The sequence below is a fragment of the Balaenoptera ricei genome, chromosome 4 (genome assembly GCF_028023285.1).
Source record: "Balaenoptera ricei isolate mBalRic1 chromosome 4, mBalRic1.hap2, whole genome shotgun sequence".
In the NCBI taxonomy this organism is placed as follows: Eukaryota; Metazoa; Chordata; class Mammalia; order Artiodactyla; family Balaenopteridae; genus Balaenoptera; species Balaenoptera ricei.
Window position 1 is genome coordinate 83845287 of NC_082642.1, and position 25477 is coordinate 83870763.

The 25477-nt window shown below is 36.9% G+C and overlaps 1 protein-coding gene across 1 annotated transcript; it reads right to left on the reverse strand.

Annotated features, from left to right (window-relative positions):
• Positions 1-1031: 1031 nt before the first annotated feature.
• On the reverse strand, positions 1032-21416 carry TMEM207 (transmembrane protein 207). The gene is made up of 6 exons (XM_059920776.1): positions 21134-21416; positions 19235-19272; positions 18697-18738; positions 13464-13508; positions 12235-12377; positions 1032-4122 (listed from the first exon to the last, which is right to left on the reverse strand). Exons 1-6 carry the CDS (start codon positions 21206-21208, stop codon positions 3986-3988), a joined length of 480 nt encoding a protein of 159 aa, XP_059776759.1. The 5' UTR covers positions 21209-21416; the 3' UTR covers positions 1032-3985.
• Positions 21417-25477: the final 4061 nt, after the last annotated feature.

Here is a 25477-nt window from a genome sequence, read left to right on the forward strand (position 1 = left end):
TTGCAGTAGTTTTCAGTGGACCATAAAGGGCACTTGCTACGGAACTTTCAAGTCTCTGTCTGGAGGTCAGATTAAAGTAGTGGAAACTCTAGTATCATGAAAAATAATAATAACAAAGTTTATCGGAGAAATATATCCAGAACCTTGTACAATACTTGACATACAGCAGTCATTCAGTAAGTATTTCTAAGACATTAAATTAAAATGTGACCTGTGATATTCGATAAAAAATCTTTGTCAGAAAATTTCTCTGAAAACAAACTATTTTCTGTCAACCCTGCCCACCCGCTTACAGCCTATTCTCCACACTTCTTCCCCAGCCCCCAAAAGTAAACCAACCAACCACACACCAAGCATGAACTTTGGTTAGACTTGCACTGACACATAAAATGCAAGTCACTTAAAAATGAATTCTGACGGCTTCAACCCTGACTTTCACTAATGTCTTCATCAAACTCCAGGTGCTGAATCACTAGCCCTGTTTCCAGATGTGCTTATACTTTTCTATGTGTTAATTATAACCTCTGCCTGTTCTGTAACTGGAATGGATTTTAGCATACGTAGCTTATAGGATATGACCAAAATCTCTTTTGTTAGAGTTACTTATTTGAAATAAACATAATTATAACCCACATTCTCTGATGTTTATTTCTATAACCACTTTTGAAGATAAAAGATCATAGTGAAAAAATACTTGCAACAGGAATTAAAAGATCAAAATAGTCTCTAGTTTTGTCTCACACTAATTAGCTATGTACCTTGAGTAGTCAATTATATTTCCAAAGCCCATTTTTCTCATCTATTAAATGAAGGCAGTGTTTTGTGCTTTTTTAAAACAGAATTTTGCTGAGATTTTCAATTATAAAAGTAATGTACACATGTTACTGAGCAATTAGAAAAATCCAAAAAAGTGAATAAAAAATAAAATCACCTGTAGCCCCACCACCTAAAGACACTTACGTTTAACATTTTTCCTTGTGATATGATTTCCTCTGTTTGTTTGCAACTGCAAAGTATAAATCTGCCAAACCTTTATTTGTTTACCTTTATTTTTATTAAAGTAATACTTGCATTTAGTTTTAAAAGTCAAATAGTACTATAGGCTCATGATGAAAATCAACACATCTCTGCTCTACCTGTTCCCACACAGCATTATCTCCAAATACTATTTCTTGAGGAAATAATTTTCAACTCTTTGGCATTTTGTTTCAGATATTTATGATATTTCCACATGATGTACTTTACTACTATTTCTTGATTTTTAAAAAATTTAGATATTATTCATTGATTCCACACAATCTGAGATTAGGATATACTTTCTAACCCTAACCCACCTCCCCTCATCCAAACTTTCCTCCTCTGCCTACACTGTCAATATGAATAACCCTCATTTTATAATTCAACATCAATTATTTACATTATTCACAACTTAACCATTTGGGTCGTTAATCCAACTTTTGTTTTTCATAGATTTATAATCACCTTGTTTTTTCAGTTTCTTCACTTTCCATTTACCAATCGTTAGTTTATCACCACATTTTCATTACGGATTTTTCCTTAATCTTACCTCTTATTCTCCTATAGCTATTCACTGTCATGTTCTGATTGGAACTGGCTCTTCTATGGGCTGCTTCAATGCTATCTTCCTGTAGATGAAGTTCATCATCATTCCCAAAATTCTCTTCACCTCTCTTGCCTCTAACTCTTGGGCATTTCTGCATTGGTACAGTAGGAATTTGCTTGATTATTCTCAGTTTCTTTCCATAAGTCCTTTAGCATAGCGGAGAAACTTGAAACCCCAGTCAGTTATGATTTATCTATCTTTATCTATCTTAGACATCTTTCCATGTACTAAAACTTGTTGCTAATTTTCTTCATCATCTTCTTGCCACTCTCTTTGTTCTTGTGAATTCAAAAGCCCTCTTACTCCTTTACTATAATCTTCGTGGGTTTAAGAAGAGAATGGATATGTTCAATCTACCATGTATAACTTAAAGTTATACAACATTGTCAGCTGTCCCTGGCTCTTAGCCACAGTCACTTTTGTAAGGCTTCATTCCCGTCAAATTCCCGTCCAGTTATTTTTGGAAATTTCGAGAACTAGTGAGCTTTACTTATAAAATTGTTTGAATACATACTAAGTGCCAGGCTGCTTTAGAGGCTTGGGATATAAATTAGTGTATAACACAAAGATACCTCCTTTCATGGATTTATGTTCTAGCAAGGGAAGGCCGACAGCAGATTATAAATATAATTTTACTATGCAGTATTGTAGAAGATGATAAGTAGAAGACAATAGATGTTATGGGAAAAGGAGTAGTGTACCTGAGACAAGGAGGTGAAAGTGCTAGAGTTGGGAGAAATTGCAATTTAAAGTAGGGTAATCAGGGCGGACCGCACTGAAAAAGTGACTTTCAAACAAAGATTTACAGGAGGTGAAGGCGTGAAGCAATGTTGATATCGGGGAGAAGAGTTTTGCAGGCAAAAGGAACAGAAAGCGCTAAGGCAGGAAAGGTCAGATGGGGGTAAGGTACAGCCTGGCAGGCTTGAGGGCAGGGTTCCTGGAGCAAATGAGTAAGGGCGGGAGTCACTAGAAAGGAGAACTGAGAGGCATATGGATCCTCTAGGGCCATGTGTCGAGGACTTTTGTCATTTTCTGAGTGAGAAGTGTTGTCATTGGAGTTTAGTTAAGGAACATGATCCTCCTTATGCTATAAGAAATGCTACTCTAGTTACTGTGTTGGAAATAGAATATAGGAGGGCAAAGCTGGGAGCAAACAGACCCGTTTAGATGCTATTACAGTAATCCAGGGAAGAACTGACAGTACATGTCTCACACCAGAGATGGAGTAAGAAATGTTCAGAATCTAGAACTATTCTGAAGGTAGAGCCAAGCTAAGGCATTTCCTGACGTAGGAAGTCACATCAACGGAAAACTCAAGGCTCAAGTTATTTGGTCTGAGCACCTGGAAGGTTGCTGTTACCATCGATTAAGATAGGGAAGGTTTGGATAAACATGGTTGGGAAGAAATTAGGAGATAAGCTTGGTCAAAGTTAAATTTGAAAGGTATATTAGACTAACAAGTGAAGCTGTCAACCGTCTGTTCAACAAAGACCATATGGCGTCTGCCATGGATGTCTTTTCCTGGACCCCTTGCTCATGGCCACTGCAAAAATGTCACTTGATGATATCTTACTGCTACTTCTGTAGGTAGAGTCCTCAATGGGAATACTGATATCTATGCCAAGGGTTCTTACCATGGTTGGCTAAGAAATGTCAAGTCTTGAGGCACCGGTCTTGGGCTCTGGAGTCTGCACTCACTCATATAAAATGGGAGCCTCTGCTTCTCCACACTGTGGGATTACATGTGCCTCACAGCTTAAATAGTCTCCTTCAGCTTCAATCAACACTTTCTCCCTTCTCAGGCTGTGGCATACAACTCCTTGAACTTTTAATCTTCCTCTTCATTCATCCTTCACCCTTCAACTCCAAATGGTCCTTCTTCCTACTCTCTCCCCTCACCCTAATTCAAATATTCTCTTTCTGGTTCTGGGTCTGGACATGTATGCATCTCTATTTGGGTCACTGTTAAATTATGATAATTTTATTCACTCCGAACTAGGGAAGAGGTCAAATTAAAATAGAGATTGAGGCAGAAAAATTTGTGATGTGTACGACAGCGGAATCCTAAACTTAATGGGAGCCACTCCGTGAGTTAAGTACTGCCTATCTGAGTACATGGAGAAACTTGATTAGGAGCGTAAAAGTATAAAGCAGCAGTGCCATACCAAGAGTCCACTGATTTACTATGGAAACATCTCCATGCCCCAAATTCTTTTCCTACATTCATGCTTTTGTCTATTTGTCCTTTTTTAGACTACATTAATTGATCTCTAGGAATTCCCACTAAATGAAAGAACTGTTCTTAAATTTTATGTTTTGGAATTAAAAATATTTCTAATAATTTCGATTAATCATCCAGATCTAAAATCGGCTTGATTTTAGAATTTTTTCATATGGAGGTGGGGGGCCTAAAGCACCAAAACATGGAACATGATACAGTTCAGGATTTTGAGTTTGAAGGTGCATTCCAACAGTTGGATTCACAGCTGCTTCTGTCCCTGGAAAGAGAAAGGTGGAGACATAATCTTTCTAGTCAGCATAAAACAGAAGCACATGAACTGCCTAATAAAATCTGGCATTTCTTGGATCACTGGAGCAACAGAAAATTGGTTTTTCCCTTGAGAAAAAAGTTACAACCATATCACTCTCTGCCATGATAGTTTTAGTCATTACAGCAAGAAAATTTGCTCTCATGAACCGATTAGACCATCATTGACTAAGTCATCAAGAAACATCTACAACTTAACAGCTGAAACTAGAAGAAATATCCCTTTTGGAAGATCAGAAGACAAGATTCCTGTAAACATTAATGGCATTTTAGCTAATGCTTCCATCATGAGATATGCAAATATCACTAGAAACGTTAAAGTATTACCCCTGAACTTCATTATTTTATATGTATGCTCTGTAAACTGCAACTAACACAATTAATTAATTTCAACATCTCTATGATGAATAGTAAAAATATCAAGTTGTGAAAAGTTTGTAATTAAAGTATACACATGCAAAAATGAAAGGTACTCTCAAATTTTAAATTTTGAAATCAAAGCTCTTGACTTTAGATTATGCACACTACAAGCCATTAAATATCAAAAACAAACATTTTCTTCCTTAAACTGATCACCTTGAGAGATCATGCACTTATTCCAATAGTTCCTTGGGAAGTCTTCTACTAGTATTGGCTTGAAAGACTGTTTTTGAGTTACACAGGAAGTCAACAGTAATATTTTATAGCCATTTCTCTCTTTATATTTTTTCTTTTATTCACAGGGGTATTTACCTTTCTGGGAATGATTTGGCTTCTTCTTCCCAAAACAATAATAACAACCATAAATTCACCTTTAAAAAAGAGACTACACCCTTAAACTAAATCTGGCCCTTTGACTGTTTTTGTATATTAAATTGAAATAGCACAAACATGTTCATTCATTTGCATATTGTCTCTGGCTGCTTTTTCTACTATAATTGCAGAAGTGAGTCGTCCACACAGAGACCATACGCTTGCAAAGTCAAACATATTTTGGCCTTTAATATAAAAAATGTGCTGACCTCTTTCTTAAAGGATTAAGATTCAATACCATTGAGAAGATTCCAAAGAACACGCCACAATTATCAAAATGATTCCAAGAGTAGTTACATATTAGGCAATAGCTGCTTCACTGGAATCCATATGCAGATTACTCAAAATTATTACTATGGAGTGCATTCTATTTATTTAGAACCACTAATTTCCATAGTATAATAATTCAAATATTATTATACTATGTGAAGGGTGGGGTCATATTTAGAATATAAATCTCACCTCCTGGTTCAACACTTTTCTTAAGGGGTTATTTATTTAATTGAATAACCTACTCCTAGGTTATTACACAATTTTTTACACCTCAGTTTGCTGTTGTGCCATAAAAATCTAGTGATGGTATCTACATCTATAAAAACAAGGCTAAATGAATGTAAAGTGCTTAAAACAAAGCCTGACACACATTAAAATTGATTGTCACTAATATTAGTAGTGATAGTAGTATTAGCATTATTACTATACAGCAAGAATTGTACTATGTTAGGAGTATGATGCATTTTCTTTTATTTACAATAGTATTTCCTAAACTATCCTATCTTAATGGTTAAATAATGATTTAATCATTATCCTTACTAATGTTACAACACAGAGATTACTGAATGAAAACTTTCTTGGAGTTAGAGCCTTGAATAGTTAGGAAGTTTAGGATGACGTAGGCTAAGTCTGAGGGTCCTGATAAAACAGAGTTAACACTGTCAAAGTGGACTTGCCTCAGTACTTCCCTCCATATGGATACCAGTAGTAAGTACTATCCATTTTCCAGATGAACTGCTCCTGGTATATCCAATACAAAGTCAGAGGTCATTTGGCTATCATTGTACCTGGAGTGGTTGACCAGATTGACTCGACACAATTATTAGCTCACATTTATTTCCACCACTACCATTATTAATATCATGCTCCAAGCAACAAGTTATTGACACTTGCTCTATGCAATAGAAAAGTTTTACTGTTATTTCCTTACTACAAATTTGCCCATTGCTCTTAAACTTGTGAAAACCACAGGGCATTCATTTGATAAACAGAACTAAGCTCAGAGAGCTTTTGTAAAATTGGACATAAACCACTTTTCAATTTTTTTTCACAGCATGTTTACATACAATATCATGTGATTGTGAGGGGGACAGGTATTATTTTTATCTTTTGCAAACTAAGAACCTGAGAGAACTCAGTTAAAAATGCCTACAAAAATCCTATGGTTTTGACAGAGCTGTTGGTAAAGATATTAGAGTTTGTTTTTAATTTTGTAAAATACACTCACTGCCAAGTTTTTACAGCCAGGTTTCAGATTGCCCAAGTCATTAAGAATCACTCCAATGGACTTAGCTTATTTTAACATGCCTGTCTTCCTCTTTCTGCTCTGTTCCCTTCTCTGTGTCATTCTGTTCTCTTACAGGGGGGTGGCTAAGATTGCCTGAATTTGAGTCACTATTCTACCATCTACTCTGTTGCTTAATCTCTAAGTGCCTTTGTTCCCTCATCTTTAATGTTCACAATGTTAGTGAACCCCTCACGGAGTTGTAGGGAAGAATAAATGAGATGAGAGATGTCAAGGGTTAGCCCAGCGCATGACACATGAGTGCTCAATAAACGTGAACCATTACTATTATCATGCCCGTGCATGACAATGTATAAAGGAAATACTCTCATTCCTTTCCTACAATGAGTCCCAGAATATTTACATGAAGAACACAAAGTACATGAAAATGACATTTCAAAAAGGATCCTAAAAAAAAAAAAAAAAAAAAGGATCCTAAAATAAGACAGGATCCTGGGAGAGGGGAAGGGAGATGAGAGCAGAGTGTGTAAGGACCAGCTTTTTGCCTGACTCTGTCCAGTCCTCCTTCCCCTCTGCAAGTCGGAGCACTCACATTTAATCATTGCTGGAAGACTGGTGTTTCTATTTGCCCTGAAATAAGAAAAAGGTAAGATTATTTCTGAAATTGCAGAAGAAATGAGGTCAGGGAGATTGGATAGTTGAAAGGCAGCATTATCAAGGAGATCAGGCCAAGGCGGAGCTAAGCCAGAATGAGTCCCAGGAGGGGTGTCTCTGTGGCTCTCACCTTGCTGTCTTCTCAGGAAAGGCACGGGACCTGCCTGCTGCCTCGTCAGGGACCCAGCTCTGATCCACGTGAGGTAGGAAGAAAAGGATTCCATGTAGATTTTATAGTAACTTATTATTTTTTGTTAAAGCTTATCTTTTGTTAAGACAGGTAATGGTTGGGACCCCTCTCCTAAGCTCTTAAATTCTCTCTTCTCTAATGAACACTAGATTTTTTTTCTGCTTCAAGCCTTTTGTTCTTCTCTCACCTCCTAAACCCCAAACTTCTTTCTCTTCATTATCTTTAAATGTCATATTCTTCATAAATAAGGGCTTTCATTCAGCTTCACAACCTTATTTCCAATGAAAACTTATTTTCATCCATATTTTTGGTGAATTTGGGAAAAAAATTGTTTTTAATAAATTTTAAAACTCCTCTGTCACTACTTATTTTTAAATACAAATTTAAAAAATAAAGCAATTAATCTAACAAACCCAAAACATTTTTTTTTAAATCATTTTATTTTCTACCTCTTCACCCTGCCTGTATAGACTTATAAAGTGGAGAGCATTGATCACAAATAATAGATATTTGGGATATGGATTTTTGTGTGAGAATTTTAATAATTTTCTCCTCTTCTTTTCCATCTTTACTAAAAATTTGCATACATCCTTTTAAAAAATCACTTTCTATGGTCCAATATGTGTTCTCATTCTCCATGTATACATTTGGGGAAAGAAAAAAAAAAACAATCTCCTATGTTTTCTGCTGAATTATCAGAAAGGAGGTTGTCCAAAGCATCATTAAAATAGGAAATATAATGAGATAAGAAAGCTTTGAAACACTAAATTATTTTTACCCCTTAGATAGGTGCTAAAAAAAATGAATTATACCAGAACTGTTAGGCTCTGATGGTTGAGAGAAGAGAGCAAGAAGGTCTCAGAGACTACTTCATGGATGATCCCATTCAAAAAGATGGAGAGCACAGAATGGATCCCTTCTAGGCTTAGAGCAAAGATGGTAAGGGAAAACTGGATCCAGAAGATGAGCCAGGGGTAAGGGCAGGAAAATAACAGAAGAAGGAACCGTTTAGGAGACCCTGGACCTGGGTCCAAGAAGAGGAGGTGGGCCTGAAGAAGAAGAAAGAGAATAATTTTAGGGCTTGTATAAAATAAATAGGTTTAATTTCTGCCTTTAAAATATCTCCAACTTCAAACTGTAAGTTCCTTCTCCTTTAGCTCTTCATTCTTCCCCTCCCCCTGCACTTTCTTGACCTTATTTTGGTCTTCCTCCTTCTCCTTTTTCTCCAACAATACCTCCCCTTCCTCCGTAACCTCCACAGGGGTATCAGAGAGATCAATTCTCCTTTTATTGGTGCATAAAGAGCTTCATCATAACATGTTATGACATGGAAACATAGATCCTATAAAAGGGGAAGGAAAAGTGAGAGATCTGATCACCGAGCCAGCAGAGAACTGTGAAAAGGCATGATTCTTGGTCCAGGAGATGCTCTTGAGGCCTGAGTGTTTGGCTGAGATTCCTAAGGACCTTTCCCAGACAGAAATCTCATCAGACACTGTGATGGGCTGGGCTGGCAAGGCTTTCCTTAAACACATTTTACAAGGATTCCCAAGCCAAGTGTTTCCCTTTCTCTCTTTAATATTTCTAATCAAGATAATTGACTACCTGAGCCATGAAATATTGTCAGGAGTTCTCAGTGAGAGAAATTTCCTATTTTATATATTTCAACATCAGTGAAGTTCACTCCATTCCAGCCTCTGATAATCAATCAAAATTCTCCTCTTTGCTCTTCTCAGTTGAGGGCAGCTTTCATGGGATCCTGGGAGTCAGACTTCTGACCCACAGGTCAGAAGAGCAGAGTTATTTCAACTAATATATTCAGCAAATAATGGGAATAACATGAAATACGTTTTGAAGAAATAAAAGGAAGGTCTCGGAGGAACCTGAGGTTTATATATCAAATCTAGTCTCACCTTTAAGATGTTTTAAATGACTTATTTCTTATATTCTGTATTCAGGAGGGAAGGTCCTATCTGCCCCTTTGTGCTCAAGGGGTGGCAGGGAGTCCAGAAACCCTATATTCTAATATGTCACCAGTATTTTTCAAACGAGTTCTCATTTTCCTTTCCTGCTTCTGAACAGAGGCTATAGGGAAGACTCAGAAGTACAAACCCATAAGCTGCGGTGTAGACGGATGAATCCAGCAGTAGTGGACTCAGCTCTAAGCTGGGAGCACAAACTTTTTCAGGGCTGTGAAGGTAGAAGCTGTGGTTCGACCCTTACTTTCCTCTGTAGCCATAAAAAGATCCCGTAGTATTTCCCTCACTTCTCTTTTGGAGAGCACCTCCTTTTATGGAAATAGTAGGTAGGGAGGATCGTTTGTCTGGAGAAGTAAACGTGTAATGAGAATCCAGTGTGGAAAGGAAATCCAGTGTGGGTCTGGGTTTCAGACTACCTTAAAATATTGGTTCTCTAGAGTTTACTTCCAGAAATTACTAGCTAAGAAGAGGTGACTAGAGATCACAGAGAATACCACTTCCTAAATTACTCTTTTGTGTTTTGTTTTGGAGGGCAGAAACAGGAATGGCAAGAAGCACAGCTCTGAGAGCCATATCCACATCAAAGATGATGTGAATGGCTCTTTACTGCCTGTACAGCCACCCTGGGCTTCCATAGGACAGGATGGGAGGTGGACGGTGGGTGGGAGAACCCAACACTGATCCCAGCATAGGTGAGGATAAAAATAAACGCAAAGAGGCCACTGAGGTTGTATTCTCTGAGATGAATATCAACAGAAGTGAACTTGGTAATGCAATTTATGCTGAGAAATAGTTAAATGTTCCTTGTGCAAAAGAGCCAGAGCTATACCCGAGGGATTAGGGAGGAAAGGATAGAATGAGGAAGGGAATGAGGGAGGAAGTGAGGATTCTGGAGAGCAATACCTACCATCGCGGAATCACCCAATGGAAAAGTCTGGAGGTTCAGGATATAGAGCCGTACTTAGTGTCCAGGGGTAAGGTGGCTAAGCCATGTGTGCCCTGCCTAAATTTTCATTGTTCTCTACCCTCAATTCTGGACAATCTGTAGTTGGACTGCAGCAAAGATTTATGGGGTATATTTATACAGTAGAGTGAGAAAAGTAGATAACATCCTCTATCGGAAGTAAAAGCAACTTTTCTGAGTTGGTATTTAGGAATTAGAGATAATATCTGAGAAGCCCCTGACCTAGTGCCTAGTACTTGGTAGGTGTGAATTAAATTGTGAGATATATATATATATATATATATATTCTAAACAATTTCTTCCTACGTATTTTCTTCTGTCCATAATGCCTTCAGGGTAATGTAGAGAATGTGACTCTATTGTAACTCACTGCACTCAGTGCTATTACATGCAGATTATTGAAGTACTATCTCAGTCTTGACTCCTTTTCTCACACTCATATGTGTTCAGGGAAATTCAGACAAATTCAAAAGCATGTATGTAAACCACCATCCAGGAAATATAAAAACATTAGATAAATGGGGATTTAACTGTGGCACATAAACTGCCTGAAAAGTTATAACAGTCTAACTGGGTAGCTTATTTACTGATAATTAAAAACAAATTTTTTTATGCTTCAAGGCCGTCTAGTGAAAGAGTCTCCCTCAGAATGAGAGAGGGCTGAAAAGACCACTGTGGATTTTCCTCTTTAGGAACTCAGGTCAAGTTGGAAGGAACATAATTGCATTTATTTATTAAATACCTCTTGTTAGATAAAGAAAAATAGACCAGTGTGACCATGTTGATCCCTTTGACTAACGTATTTTGTTAGAAGGTCAGTGACCCTATTTCCCTGTACACTCAGTGGAAAGTGTTTTTGATTTTAGAAGAAAAAGCTATTTTCATTGGAGACTTTAATTATTCTTCCCCAAATAACCATTTCTCAAATTGACAATGTGTTTCCCTGTTAAATAATAACTTTTAAAAAACCCAATAGTGAATATAATCACTAAATCTTAGTACTGAATTTTGATATTAAAACATTTTAGCTTATTTTTACCCCACTTCCTATTTAGCTGTTAGTTTTTCCAGGACATCTCCTGCTCTGTTGAAAATCTTATGCTGATCCAAGTTTCTGAAGGGCAGCTGTTAATCTCTACCAAGCACTCTTGAGGCAACTGTAGTATACAATGCAGTGCCTTAACTGGAAAGACTCATAGCAGACGGTCTCTGGATGAGGACACTGCTTAACATGAAGAAATAAACTATCAATTGTCACTTGCCAGAAATCAGAAAATTATCATTTCTCTATTTACAGCTGAGGCTGGCAATTACAAATAACTCAAGACCATACTTTCCTCCATTTCATACCTCTTAATGCAGACTGGAAAATAATAGGAAAGGCATGGTTTGGGGGGTGGGGTTTGGGAGCAGACAGAATCAGGATGCCGCCAGTATGTTTGGGGAGAAAGGACATGAGTATTGACACTCGCCTGTCCTATTCCAGTATTTCAGGCTCTGCAGTGGCAGCAGACAATCTGAAAATTGTTGTTCAATATTACTGAGGGTAAGTGAGACATGGAGAGCTTTGTAAATGAGACTATGAACACGGGGTAGGATAGATGGATATCAAAAGCCCAGAGATGCTCTTCTGTACCTTAAACCTTACCATTCACTTGGAGTGGCCAGCCCTGTGTATCTTTTCCCTTCTGCTTGTTGACTGAATGACATGTTTAGGTTCTATCCCCATACTCAACTCTGAGTCACTTCCCCAGGACACTTTTTTTTTTTTTTTTTTTCTTTTGGGGTCTTTTTCTTCTGAAGTTTTCTCATTTAGACTCTCTCCCCAGTGCATGCCTTTGAGTCTTCAATAAACCATGTCTTGTTCTATGTTTACAAATCTGCTTTTCATAGATTAGCTTTTCAACCCACACAAAACTATAAGGTTTCCAAAGAGGAAGTCTAGAAGTGTGTAGACAGCTTACCATAGACAGGGTCCAAGTCTCCAACAGCAAAAACAGCCATGGTGCGTCTTCGGGGACCATTTTGGAGTTTCCTCAGCCACCACTGGAGGCAGAAGAGCACTGCTCCACAGAGAAGAGCCACCAGGAAAATGAGCAGCAAGAACCTTATGGCAGAAGAAGAAGGGGAGGAGTGAGCTGGAGCATGCTGGGAAGTTAAGAGCTCCTGCTACTTCCCGGAAAGGGGCAAAAACTCAGCAAGACTGGATGCAAGCCATCTGGGAAGCCAAATTCCTTAAGCAATCCCCCACCACCACTCATACATTTTCACTGACTCTGGAATGTTCTCTGAGCTTAGAGGGGGTCAGTCTTGCCAGGTAATCTTAACTGTTTTCTCTTTAGAAATTGGAGAGTTGTTCAAAGGAGCAGCATCTTGATTCCTTAACTCATTCATCCATTATTCCTTCTATTCAGCCATCCATTCATTCATTCAACTAATACGTAAGTGACCAAATAGATTTTAGATGTTGGAGCTGGGGATTCACAGGTTGACAAGACAGGGTCTCTGTCTTTGAGGAGCTAACCATCTAACTGAGGGAACTGGTAATGTTTAGTTTTGAAAATACAGAAGCCAGGGTTTAGGAAGTTATAACAATCCTTTTTTGTCATATTCTGAATGGCTTTTAAGGTCAGAACTCAAATCAGTGGAGGAGTCATTTTGGGAGATTTCAAGATAAAGAACAATGATTTTACCTTTAAAAATATCCAACTTGGGAATAAACTATTATTCTTAAAAATAGTAAGTTCCCTGTCATAGGAAGTGTTTAAGTAAACACTGGCCAACAACCTGAAAGTGATGTTTCTGTTGATCTACATGAGCCCTAAAGTTTTCTTATGCTCTATGATGTCATATTTTATCTCAATTATTTAGGAAAAGGAGTGTCATATACCACCAAAGGTTTTTTTTATTTTTTAAATTTATTTAATTAATTAATTAATTAATTAATTTTTGGCTGTGTTGGGTCTTCGTTTCTGTGCGAGGGCCTCTCTTGTTGCGGAGCACAGGCTCCAGACGCGCAGGCTCAGTAGTTGTGGCTCACGGGCCTAGTTGCTCTGCGGCATGTGGGATCTTCCCAGATCAGGGATAGAACCTGTGTCCCCTGCATTGGCAGGCGGATTCTCAACCACTGCACCACCAGGGAAGCCCCATATACTACCAAAGGTTTTATAACACAAATTGAGGATGTCCTTACCAGATATACCAGCCACTTGTGTACTGATCTTTATAGTTTGTGCACCTGGTAATAAAGGAAGAGCAGTTAGTGCTGGACCTCTAGATGGACAAGGATTATTCTTCTGGACCATAGTATTTGTTCTGACCACACTTGTTTCCTCAACAATCACCTACTCACTGCACTCCCCATAATTAAACACATGTTTACTGAATGTCCACTTCATTTAAGGCACTGAGAATACAGGTAAATGTGAAACTGTCAGATATGTAAGCAGATAGTTGCACTGTAATAGACTTGATTCTAGAGTTACAAATACTGTTGTGCATTGAGAAGGTAGTGACTAACTTTTCAGGGCTAACGTGTCATAGGTGTTAGGCATTAGGCAGATAACCATAGCAGTATTCTGTTTATTCAGAGACCTAGAGTTTTTCAAAATGCAAATTCTCCAGGGAAATTTCATAATCTCTATTATCCTTTAATATCTTGGTAAGGAAGATTTTACTAAACCAGGCCTGTAACCTGGTTGGAGAAAAAAAGTTAGAATAAAAGGAAAATGGGTGTGTGTGGTCACACATACCATTTACCAAGGAGTTAGAAGTTGATCTTCCATTAGGATGGTTAAACCATTTTTGTATCTAGGCACAACTCAGTCATTCCTGGGTTTAGGTTAAAAAGATGTCACAAAAACAAAGTTCATAGTGTAATTTTCAGGAGGTTTAACTCCCCAGGGATAGACACTCAAGTGCTATTCATTCCAGAGACACTCACTATATCAGACACGGGCACTAAATGTATGTTTGCTGATGGAACTTTTTCACACCTTGCTGTATGGGCCGCTGTTAAAGTATTGTAGCATTAAATAGTGGAAAACCATTCATCACAGCCTGATAAACTTCTGAGATGGAGCTGTGCTTAATCATGTCTTCTTCAGCCATTGCTAAAATAATACTTAGTACTTTTCAGCTTGAAAGCATTTTTAAATGTCAGCTAATTTATTGCTCCCAGCATCTCTAAAGAGGCAGTGTGTCATGTTTTTTATTATACTAGTCAGAAATGACTTTTTAAAATATGTGAAGTATCAACTTAAAAATTTTACCACAAATATTTAAGACAAACATCAGTCACCCAGATGACAAGACTTTTTTGTGTGTGTGCACCTAGAGCGTTTAACCAAGTACATAGGTACAAATGGCAGGGGGAAAAATGGCAGCTGAAGTATAAATTTCAAAAACATCCTAAAACAAGTGATCATCAATAAAGGATTATAAAGATAATTAATGGAACACCCTTATAAAGGAATATTACCCATTCATCAAAGAGAATATAGATTTATATTTATAATTAAATAAAATAATACAGAGAGCTCAATTCTATTTTGTATATTTCCTTTTATGTAAATACAATGATTTCACTACATAGGTGTTATACAGTTAGTATGTATATATATATATACCAAATTACTAACAATGCTTGCTTCTCTTGAAGATGGTATTGTGAGGCACTTTATATTTTCAGTATTTCTATATTGTTTGAATTTTTATAATGTACATGCATCACTTTTGTAGTCATAAAATTTTTACATAGTATATTATAAATACAAAAAATCTTTAAAATGTAGTATGCCACTTTAAAGATGTATGTAAGGAAATTCTCCTGGTGTCCTGGCTCAATAAAACAGCTCAAAGTTCTTGGTTTTGAATCTTGAAATCTAAGCTTATGACCAGAAAAAAGTATGGATTGCTTTATCTTCCTCCATATATAAATCTCTGCTTCTCTTCTTTACATTTGAAAATAAACCATATACTTATTAAAATGTCAATTCTAAATATTAACTACCTTATATCATTTCTTTTTGACACTCAATAAGTGTCAATTATTGAGTGGCTCTTATTGAACCACTCAATATTTTTTTCAAGTGCTAACAATTATCCAAACTTATTTACTTTACTTCCTTTTTCTGACCCTGTGCACACACTGGTGAAGTTACTGATATGCAATAAAATGGCCAGGAAGCAGTTAGCTGGAGAAATGCAAAGTGGTCATACAATTTCAAAACTGCAGGCTCCTTTGGTATCATTTATTTCACCTTTAGGATTTTGCACACTATGCAACAGACACTCACAGTGGGAAAGGAAATGGGGAGGTCACTACCTGACCAAAGAACTTAAACTAGAATAGAGGTCTTCTGACTTCATGTGCCTCCTTCTTCACCACTGTTTCCATGTCTTTCACAAGTTCAGTTTTTAAACAGAAATTTTTTGAGTTCTTAAAAAAAATTAAAAGTGTCTGAACAGTATCAATATTTTAAATATTCAAATTTTAGGTGCAAGATCTTCAGTGTAGAAAAAGTTATTTACTCAGAGATTTACTTATGCTTGATCAAATTAGGATGAGGGTGCCAAAAAGATAAAAAAAATCCAGGAGAAGTGAGAGCTGAATATAACATTTAAGGAAGACATTTCCAATAATCAGAGCTCTCTAGAAGTAGGTGTCGAAGGAGATAATTTCTGTCCCTTCCAGAACAACCAGTGCCCTACTTTGATGTATGGAGATAATTCCTGCTCTATAGGGATGGTTAAACTAGTTGATCTTAATTTTTTTTCTCAGTGCTGAGAATCTGTGGACCTAAGATTAATTGAAAATTCATTACTTTGATAAATAGAAGAAGAGTGCGAAGTTGTTTCATTGGCTTCTCTACTAGAATTATCCATAATTTCCTGTGCTGGGCATTCTTCTAAACCAGTTGTATAACTTCATGTGAATTAACTCATTTTCAAACTTAAAATGCTATAAAGTGGGGTCACACTATTATAATCCTCACTTTACAGTTGAGACAATTCAGTCATAAAGAGGTTAAGTAACTTGTTCATGATAACATGGCTGGAAGTGGCAGAGACAGGCTTTAAACCCAAATGGTCTGGCTGTGGAGTTCATGTCTCTTACCACCATGCAGCATTGTAACTGGGGAGAGTAAAATTCATCTCTAGCCTCATATTACTATGTGGACTACTGCCTGAATGGATTCAATATCCTGTGTTCCAAAATGCTTTAAGAAAATATTAAAAATACAAAAAAAAAAAATTAGAAATGAGAGCACAGAGAGTATCAGACAAAGAGAATAAGCCAAGAGTGAGATCAGTTTGTAAACTGAATATAGTAAATCCCATATATAAAATTAGTACTGAACTCCAGATCTGGCTTAAGCTTTCTAGCAGTTAATAGGATGAAAGAGAGAATTGGTTATATAGTATCCTCTAAAATTAACAAAAACAGGCAGCATTATTCACCAAATGCACAACTATTCCAGCTATAGAAACGAGAGACAAATTCAAACTATTGGGCTTCATAAAGAGGCTGTCTTTAACGACAGGAACAATGTTTCTCACAGTACTCTTAGAATAAATGCAATAATAAATTTCATGGGTCCTTTTTGTAAAAATTACTCTTAACAGAAGCCAGAATGCAATTCAGCTACAATAATTTGGGGGAGGGATGGGTGCCAAACCATATCATCCAGAGACTAGTGGCCTGACCTAATTAATCTGGGGTGGGTAAATTGTACAGTACCCAGAAGGATGGATGGATTGTGTATCCCTAAGTATTTCACCAGGTGTGTAATTTTATCTACATATTGGACATGCAGTGTGGATTTGTAGTGAAAATCCCAGGCTCAGGAATCAGTCATAGGCCCAGATGCAAGCTCTGCCTTTTACTTGTTTACTCTTGAGCAAAATACTTAACTTCCCCAAGCCAGGTAATATGGTAGACTATCATCAGCAATGTATTAATGAAATTACTTTACAGAATCCCATATGTGTATGATTTTATTTATGTTTTGTAAAATACCCTGTTTATGTACATACATGTACATCAGTGTACGTGGTTATTTCTGGGGAAGGGAAAAGATTAAAGGTGTAATTTTTCAGAGGGACTCTGACATGTTTGATTTCATACACTAAATTACTTATAATATCTAAATTATACACAAAAAGTCTAGCAATGCATTGTTTATACTAAAAATGCTGTTATAAAAATAAATTGATCGGCAGCCGCATAGCACAGGGAGATCAGCTCCGTGCTTTGTGACCACCTAGAAGGGTGGGATAGGGAGGGTGGGAGGGAGACGCAAGAGGGAGAAGATATGGGGATACATATATATGTATAGCTGATTCACTTTGTTGTACAGCAGAAACTAACACACCATTGTAAGGCAATTATACTCCAATAAAGATGTTAAAATAAATAAATAAATAAATAAATTGATCGGGTTAGAGCAGAAAAAATTAGTCTTGTGCTGGAAAAAAAATGTAAATAGAACTAATAATAGATCCCACAAACACCTTCCTGTGGTGGCAAAATATTTGAAATATTGTGTCTGCCTTCAATACATTTACTTACCTTATCCGAGTTCTCCACAAAATCAGCCACTTTCTTGCCTTCTCTGTCTTAATTTTCTGTTAATTTGCATTATATTTGAGGTGGTTTCTTGTTTTTATTCAAAAGCAATGATATTAAATAATGACTGATATAACAGACATTTACATGCAAAATGATGTAGCCAAAAATTTTGTACCTAAGTACTAATTTAAGTCCTGCGATTAATTTGTTACTATCTCTCTTTGGGCCTCAATTTCTTCACCTGAAAAAAAGGCCAATAGCCTCAGTGACTCTAAAGTTAGCTTATAAAGTTCCTTAATACCATATTCTCCTGTCCTGTTGATTGGGGAATTAGATTCAACATTTCTGATCCTTTCCAATTATGAATTTCTTTATTCTATTGTTCTGGGTCAAAGGCAGAAGATGAAAGGGCAAGATGAGACAGCCATGAGGTCCAAAGTTAGGTAAGCACACCAATAGTCAAAAGTCCATTATGTCACCAACACCAGAAGACAGAGAAAAAAGCAAGTCCAAAATCAATGCAAAGAAACAACAATGGAGAGCCATGCAGTAGCTGAAAGAGTGGCACACGTTTAATAAGCAGATGATCAATGATGGGATGATCCATCAGAAATAGGTGAAGGATTCCAGGGCCAAGGAAAGCATCCCACCCAGCATGGCCTCGTAATCTGGAGACAATGCCCGGAGACCCCGGCCTTGAGGGTAACAGTCAATGATAATTAAAAACAGCTAGCTGGCAATGAGGGCTGCTCCCAGGAGAAGATAGGGCTTGGCAGAAGTGCTTTCTGACACTTGCACAAAGTCTCAGTACATTACAGTTATCGTTAATCATCAGCAGCTTTATTAATGGCACCTTCTCTCCATCTCCCGAATAGAATTCTGAGAAGAATTAAGCCTACAGTACGAAAAGTGAGAAAATAGTGTCAATTATTCACATAACATATCAAAAGCAGTTTGAAAGGTACACATAATACAGGTTAGATCTTTGGTAGTTTGCTTATATTTGAAACCAAATTATCCAGAAAACTGTCTCCCATCATCCCTGTGAGTTACACATGTGGGTGGAGTCATAGAGGAAGTCATGATTCTTTCATGAACTTAAAGGACGCTTAAAACTTCAAGGGTGGAGAATGCAGTGAGCAAAAATACCTAGAAATCAACTAGGCCCCTTATTTGTTTAACAAAGCTGATCATAATGAAAGTGCATCTTTTCTGCTTTTAGAAAAATTGAGCCATTTGCATTTAAAAGCAATTTACTTTTTATTTTTCTTGCATGATCATAATGATCATTTGAAACTCATTTGGGGATTCTCAAATGACTTGAGACATTTTTATTCTTTGAATTTTGAAAATGCTGAATAAAACCATGGGGCCTCTTGTTATTTACTTACATTTTGTTTTCTTCACATGGTGAGTCCGATAGCACCAACTGAAACACATGTTTAGAACAATGAAATCCAAACATCTCATGTCTAATCCTTTAATACAAACAGTGCCTAGAGACAATGCGGGTTTATATTATTTCATTTGTTTTTCTTTTTTAATTAAAAGCTCCGCAGCAGAGTCTATTGGTGCACAGAATTGTAATTGAAAAAAATCTCTGGGTAGATTCTCCAGCTCAGCAGTGACAGGAGATATATACTGGGAGCCAGATTCCTATCCTACACACCGCCATAGGTGGGTGTGGAAACACTTTGTTTTTTCTATAGGCAGATTTTGCTTTATCTAAAGAGCTTTTGTGCACCTTGCAGTTTTTCTTTGTTTTCACATATTAGCTAGAGGAAGGAGCTTCATTACTTGTGAATATTATTTTCACGCAAAGGAATCAAGTTCCCTACATGAAAACTGAAGTCCATTCTCTTAGCGTTAGTGGATATTAAATACATGCATGAAGGAGGGAGTGATTTTAACCTGCTCTAAGGCTAAGGTCAACCTAAGATCCATTGACATTCCTGTTGAGATTTACATTTTTCTCTTTATCAAAGAAGAGGGGAAAATTAATAACCTTGATTGCTTTGTTTTAAAAGACCCGAACCATAAGTTTTCTAACACAATTATCTTAGTCCTCTGTGTCGAGTCTTATAGGTTACAATAACTCACGTCACAGAGGAAAGAAAGTACCCCTATCTAGAGGACTTGCTTGCAGGTTTGTTTTTCTCTTGAACTGAGACCCTTTTCACGTACAATGAGAAAAATTGTTGAATATTATTTATATGTAGCCCTAAAAATTGTGTTGATAAGGTCAGTGAAGTATTTATTTTCCTGGACCCTACATACAAATATCAATACAAGTAAGATGTTACAAAATTTAAAATCATAGACTTGGAAATTTTGTGTGAGATACGTTTTTCTTCCCTTAAGCCCAAACTCATCTTCTTCAGCACCTCATATTTATTCCACCAAGTTTGTCTGGGCAAAGAGATTTGTGGAGTTGCTGATGGAGTCATGAATTGGCCATCAGAGAGCGTGGTAATGAACAATTTATAAGCACAGAAAATGAGTTGCACTCTCTTTTGCTAGAATGCTGCAAATAGACTTGCATACTAACTGAGAGGAAAATGAACGTTCAAATTTTGTCCATAAAGAAAGTTTATTTATGAGCAGATGAAATCATTTAGGATCCAGCTTAACAGACAAACAAATAAAGCCAGCATTTCACTTTCAAGTCACTTCCTTGAAACCCTAGCAAGAAGTACACAGTGTTACATTATTACCACCTCACTTCCAATGTCAGACTTTGGAGTTATCAAGAAATGGGGAGTGAAGTCTTAATATATTTCATACCTAAATCTTTCAGATATGCTGCATTCAAGAAACACAGATACAGAAATGCAGGGATTAGTCAGAATGAGATACTAGAGCAGAGGAATCAAAATAGACTCTAAGATGGTTCTGTCTGCACTGTTCAGCACTGAAAAACTGTTGAACCTCAAGTATGTCTTTGGGCAACAGTAAACATGTCTTAAATTAATCCTGCCACGGCATTTTATGTCAATAGCACTTCTGATTTTTAAAAATTTTACAGCATAACAAAGTTAAAAAAAATTTAATCACATCATATTTCAATAGCAATAGAACTAAATAAAGAAGACATAGGACTAAGGTCATAAACCATTTTGTTATCTGCATGTTTAACCAATATATATAATGTCATAAGATTCTGGTAACACATTCTTAAAGGAAATCTTCTAACTGTCGGAGTCATTGTTACCCAAACCACAAATCTATAACAAATCAGATCCTTAGAGTAGTAGCTTTGAAAATCTTTTCCCAGAAAGAGAGATGGTTACCTGGAATAGTGGCAAACACAAGATTCCTGTTTTTGAGACCACCGAAGTGACACTTAGAAGTCTGGATCTCGACATATCTTAAAGGACAATAGGTTCAAAGATAGTGGTTTGCTGCCTGTGTTTAATCTCCGTCTTTCTCAGAACTTGTTAGCTTCTCTCTAAGTTCTGCTTCCTGCCAGGGCACTCATTAATGCTGGCTCCTTGTGACTGGTAAAGTGCTGCCAGGAGCAGGAATTTTAGGTGCAAGCTCACAGGTACTGAAAGTTCAAGGATTTCAGTTTAAACTCAGAACACTGATAATGTTTCTCAAACCCTTAAAAGCCAGGGTAATACATGCTGACCTGCAAAACTACCTGGCTGCTGAAATAGCTTACAACATTCAAGTGCATGTTTTATTCCAGGGTACTTCTGGGTTGTTTGTTTGTTTGTTTTGTAGAATTTTTTTTTTGGAAAATTTATTAGTTTTCTTCCCTTTGTTGGTCCTCTTTGCTCTTCTTTTCCAATACATCATTTTCAGTCCCAGGTGTAACCCAACCTTGGGCATAAAGCTTTCCCTGTCTCATAATAATTGCAGCTTACTTTTAAACAGAGTATATTTCAGTATTTATATAAATAAAACAACTCCAACACAACTGCCAACAAAAAAGTTACCAAAAATGTCTAAAGAAGTTCTGAAAAAGAACAATTAAATAGGCACTAAATTACTATATATTAAGACATTATAAAAGTATAAAAATTTACAAAAATCGGTACTGACACATGTAAACAAAAAGATAGATGGAACAGAATAGAGTTCAGAAATAAATTAAAATACACATAGAGATTTATTTCAGCTACCATTTTATTTTATTTTTTTAACATCTTTATTGGAGTATAATTGCTTTACAATGGTGTGTTAGTTTCTGCTGTATAACAAAATGAATCAGCTATATGTATACCTATATCCCCATATCCCCTCCCTCTTGCATCTCCCTCCCACCCTCACTATCCCACCCCTCTAGGTGGTCACAAAGCACTAAGCTGATCTCCCTGTGCTATGTGCTGCTTCCCACTAATGATCTATTTTACATTTGGTAGGGTATATATGTCAATTCCACTCTCTCACTTCATCCCAGCTTACCCTTCCCCCTCCCCGTGTCCTCAAGTCCATTCTCTACATCTGCGTCTTTATTCCTGTCCTACCCCTAGGTTCTTCAGACCATTTTCTTTTTTTAGATTCCATGTATATGTGTTAGCATATGGTATTTGTTTTTCTCTTTCTGACTTGCTGCACTCTGAATGACAGTCTCTAGGTCCATCCACCTCAATACAGATAAATCAATTTCATTTCTTTTTGTGGCTGAGTAATATTCCATTTTATATATGTGCCATGTCTTCTTTATCCATTCATCTGTTGATGGACACTTACATTGCTTCCATGTCCTGGCTATTTTATATAGAGCTGCAATGAACATTGTGGTACATGTATCTTTTTGAATTATGGTTTTCTCAGGTACATATACCCAATAGTGGGATTGTTGGGTCATATGGTAGTTCTATTTTTAGTTTTTAAGGAACCTCCATACTGTTCTCCATAGTGGCTGTATCAATTCACATTCCCACCAACAGTGCAAGAGGGTTCCCTTTTCTCCACACCCTCTCCAGCATTTACTGTTTGTAGATTTTTTGATGACGGCCATTCTGATGGTGTGAGGTGATACCTCATTGTAGTTTTGATTTGCATTTCTCTAATGATTAATGATGTTGAGCATCCTTTCATGTGTTTGTTGGCAATCTGTATATCTTCTTTGCAGAAATGTCTATTTAGGTCTTCTGCCCATTTTTGGATTGGGTTGTTTGCTTTCTGATTTTGAGCTGCATTAGCTGATTCTATAGTTTGGCGATTAATCTTTTGTCAGTTGCTTCACTTGCAAATATTTTCTCCCATTCTGAGAGTTGCATTTTTGTCTTGTTTATGGTTTCCTTTGCTGTGCAAAAGCTTTTAAGTTTCATTAGGTTCCATTTGTTTATTTTTGTTTTTATTTCTATTTCTCTGTGAGGTGGGTCAAAAGGATCTTGTTTTAATTTATGTCACAGAGTGTTCTGCCTATGTTTTCCTCTAAGAGTTTTATAGTGTCTGGCTTTACATTTAGGTCTTTAATCCATTTTGAGTTTGTTTTTCTGTATGGTGTTAGGGAGTGTTCTAATTTCATTCTTTTACATGTAGCTGTCCAGTTTTCCCTGCACCATTTATTGAAAAGGCTGTCTTTTCTCCATTGTATATTCTTGACTCCTTTATCAAAGATAAGGTGACCATATTTATGTGGGTTTATCTCTGGGCTTTCCATCCTGTTCCATTGATCTATATTTCTGTTTTTGTGCCAGTACCATACTGTCTTGATTACTGCAGCTTTGTAGTATAGTCTAAAGCCAGGGTGCCTGATTCCTCCAGCTCCGTTTTTCTTTCTCAAGATTGCTTTGGCTATTTGAGGTCTTTTGTTTTTCCATACAAATTGTGAAATTTTTTGTTCTAGTTCTGTGAAAAATGCCATTGGTAGTTTGACAGGGATTGCATTGAATCTATAGATTGCTTTGGGTAGTATAGTCATTTTCACAATGTTGATTCTTCCAATCCGAGAACATGATATATCTCTCCATCTGTTTGTATCATCTTTTTTTTTTAAATTAATTAATTAATTAATTAATTAATTTTTGGCTGTTTTGGGTCTTCTGTGCGAGGGCTTTCTCCAGTTGCAGCAAGCGGGGGCCACTCTTCATCGTGGTGCGTGGGCCTCTCCCGGTCACGGCCTCTCTTATTGCGGAGCACAGGCTCCAGACGCGCAGGCTCAGTAATTGTGGATCACAGGCCTAGTTGCTCTGCGGCATGTGGGATCCTCCCAGACCAGGGCTCGAACCCATGTCCCCTGCATTGGCAGGCAGACTCTCAACCACTGCGCCACTAGGGAAAACCCCTGTTTGTATCATCTTTAATTTCTTTCATCAGTGTCATAGTTTTCTGTATACAGGTCTTTTGTCTCCTTAGGTAGATTTATTCCTAGGTATTTTATTCTTTTTGTTGCAATGGTAAATGGGAGTGTTTCCTAAATTTCTCTTTCAGATTTTTCATCATTAGTGTATAGGAATGCAAGTGATTTCTGTGCATTAATTTTGTATCCTGCTACTGTATCAAATTCATTGATTAGCTCTACTAGTTTTCTCATAGCACCTTTAGGATTCTCTATGTATAGTACCATGTCATCTGCAGACAGTCACAGTTTTACTTCTTCTGTTCCAATTTGGATTCCTTTATTTCTTTTTCTTCTCTGATTCCTGTGGCTAAAACTTCCAAAACTATGTTGCATAATAGTGGTGAGAGTGGACAACCTTGTCTTGTTCCTGATCTTAATGGAAATGGTTTCAGTTTTCCACCATTGAGAACGATGTTGGCTGTGGGTTTGTCATATATGGCCTTTACTATGTTGACGTAGGTTCCCTCTATAACTACTTTCTGGAGGGTTTTTATCATAAATGTGTGCTGAATTTTGTTGAAAGCTTTTTTTGCATCTATTGAGATTATCATATGTTTTTTATCCTTCAATTTGTTAATATGGTTTACCACATTGATTGATTTGCATATATTGAAGAATCCTTGTATTCCTGGGATAAACCCCACTTGATCACAGTGTATGATCCTTTCAATGTGCTGTTGGATTCTGTTTGCTAGTATTTTGTTGAGGATTTTTGCATCTATGTTCATCAGTGATATTGACCTGTAGTTTTCTTTTTTTGTGACATCTTTGTCTGGTTTTGGTATCAGGGTGCTGGTGGCCTCATAGAATGAGTTTGGGAGTGTTCCTTCCTCTGCAATTTTTTGGAAGAGTTTGAGAAGGATAGGTGTTAGCTCTTCTCTAAATGCTTGCTAGAATTCACCTGTGAAGCTATCTGTCCTGGGCTTTTGTTTTTTGGCAGATTTTTAATCACAGTTTCAATTTCAGTGCTTGTGATTGGTCTGTTTATATTTTCTATTTCTTCCTGGTTCAGTCTCGGGAGGTTGTGCTTTTCTAAGAATTTGTCCATTTCTTCCAGGTTGTCCATTTTATTGGCATAGAGTTGCTTATAGTAATCTCTCATGACCCTTTATATTTCTGAAGTGTCGGTTGTTACTTCTCCTTTTTCATTTCTAATTCTATTGATTTGAGTGTTCTCCCTTTTTTTCTTGATGAGTCTGGCTAATGGTTTATCAATTTTGTTATCTTCTCAAAGAAACAGCTTTTAGTTTTACTGATGTTTACTATTGTTTCCTTCAGTTATTTGTCATTTATTTCTGATATGATCTTTATGATTTCTTTCCTTCTGCTAACTTTG

What these genes read in the sequence shown, in the direction of transcription:
- TMEM207 (XM_059920776.1), bottom strand. Translation starts at nt 21,208, where the DNA reads ATGTCGAGATCCAGACTTCTAAGTGTCACTTCGGTGGTCTCAAAAACA. An exon ending in ATTCGGGAGATGGAGAGAAG is followed by an intron (nt 13,509 to 18,696) that starts GTGCCATTAATA and finishes CTTTATTACCAG; the next exon opens with GTGCACAAACTATAAAGATC. An exon ending in AGACTTGGACCCTGTCTATG is followed by an intron (nt 4,123 to 12,234) that starts GTAAGCTGTCTA and finishes TTCTCTTTCCAG; the next exon opens with GGACAGAAGCAGCTGTGAAT.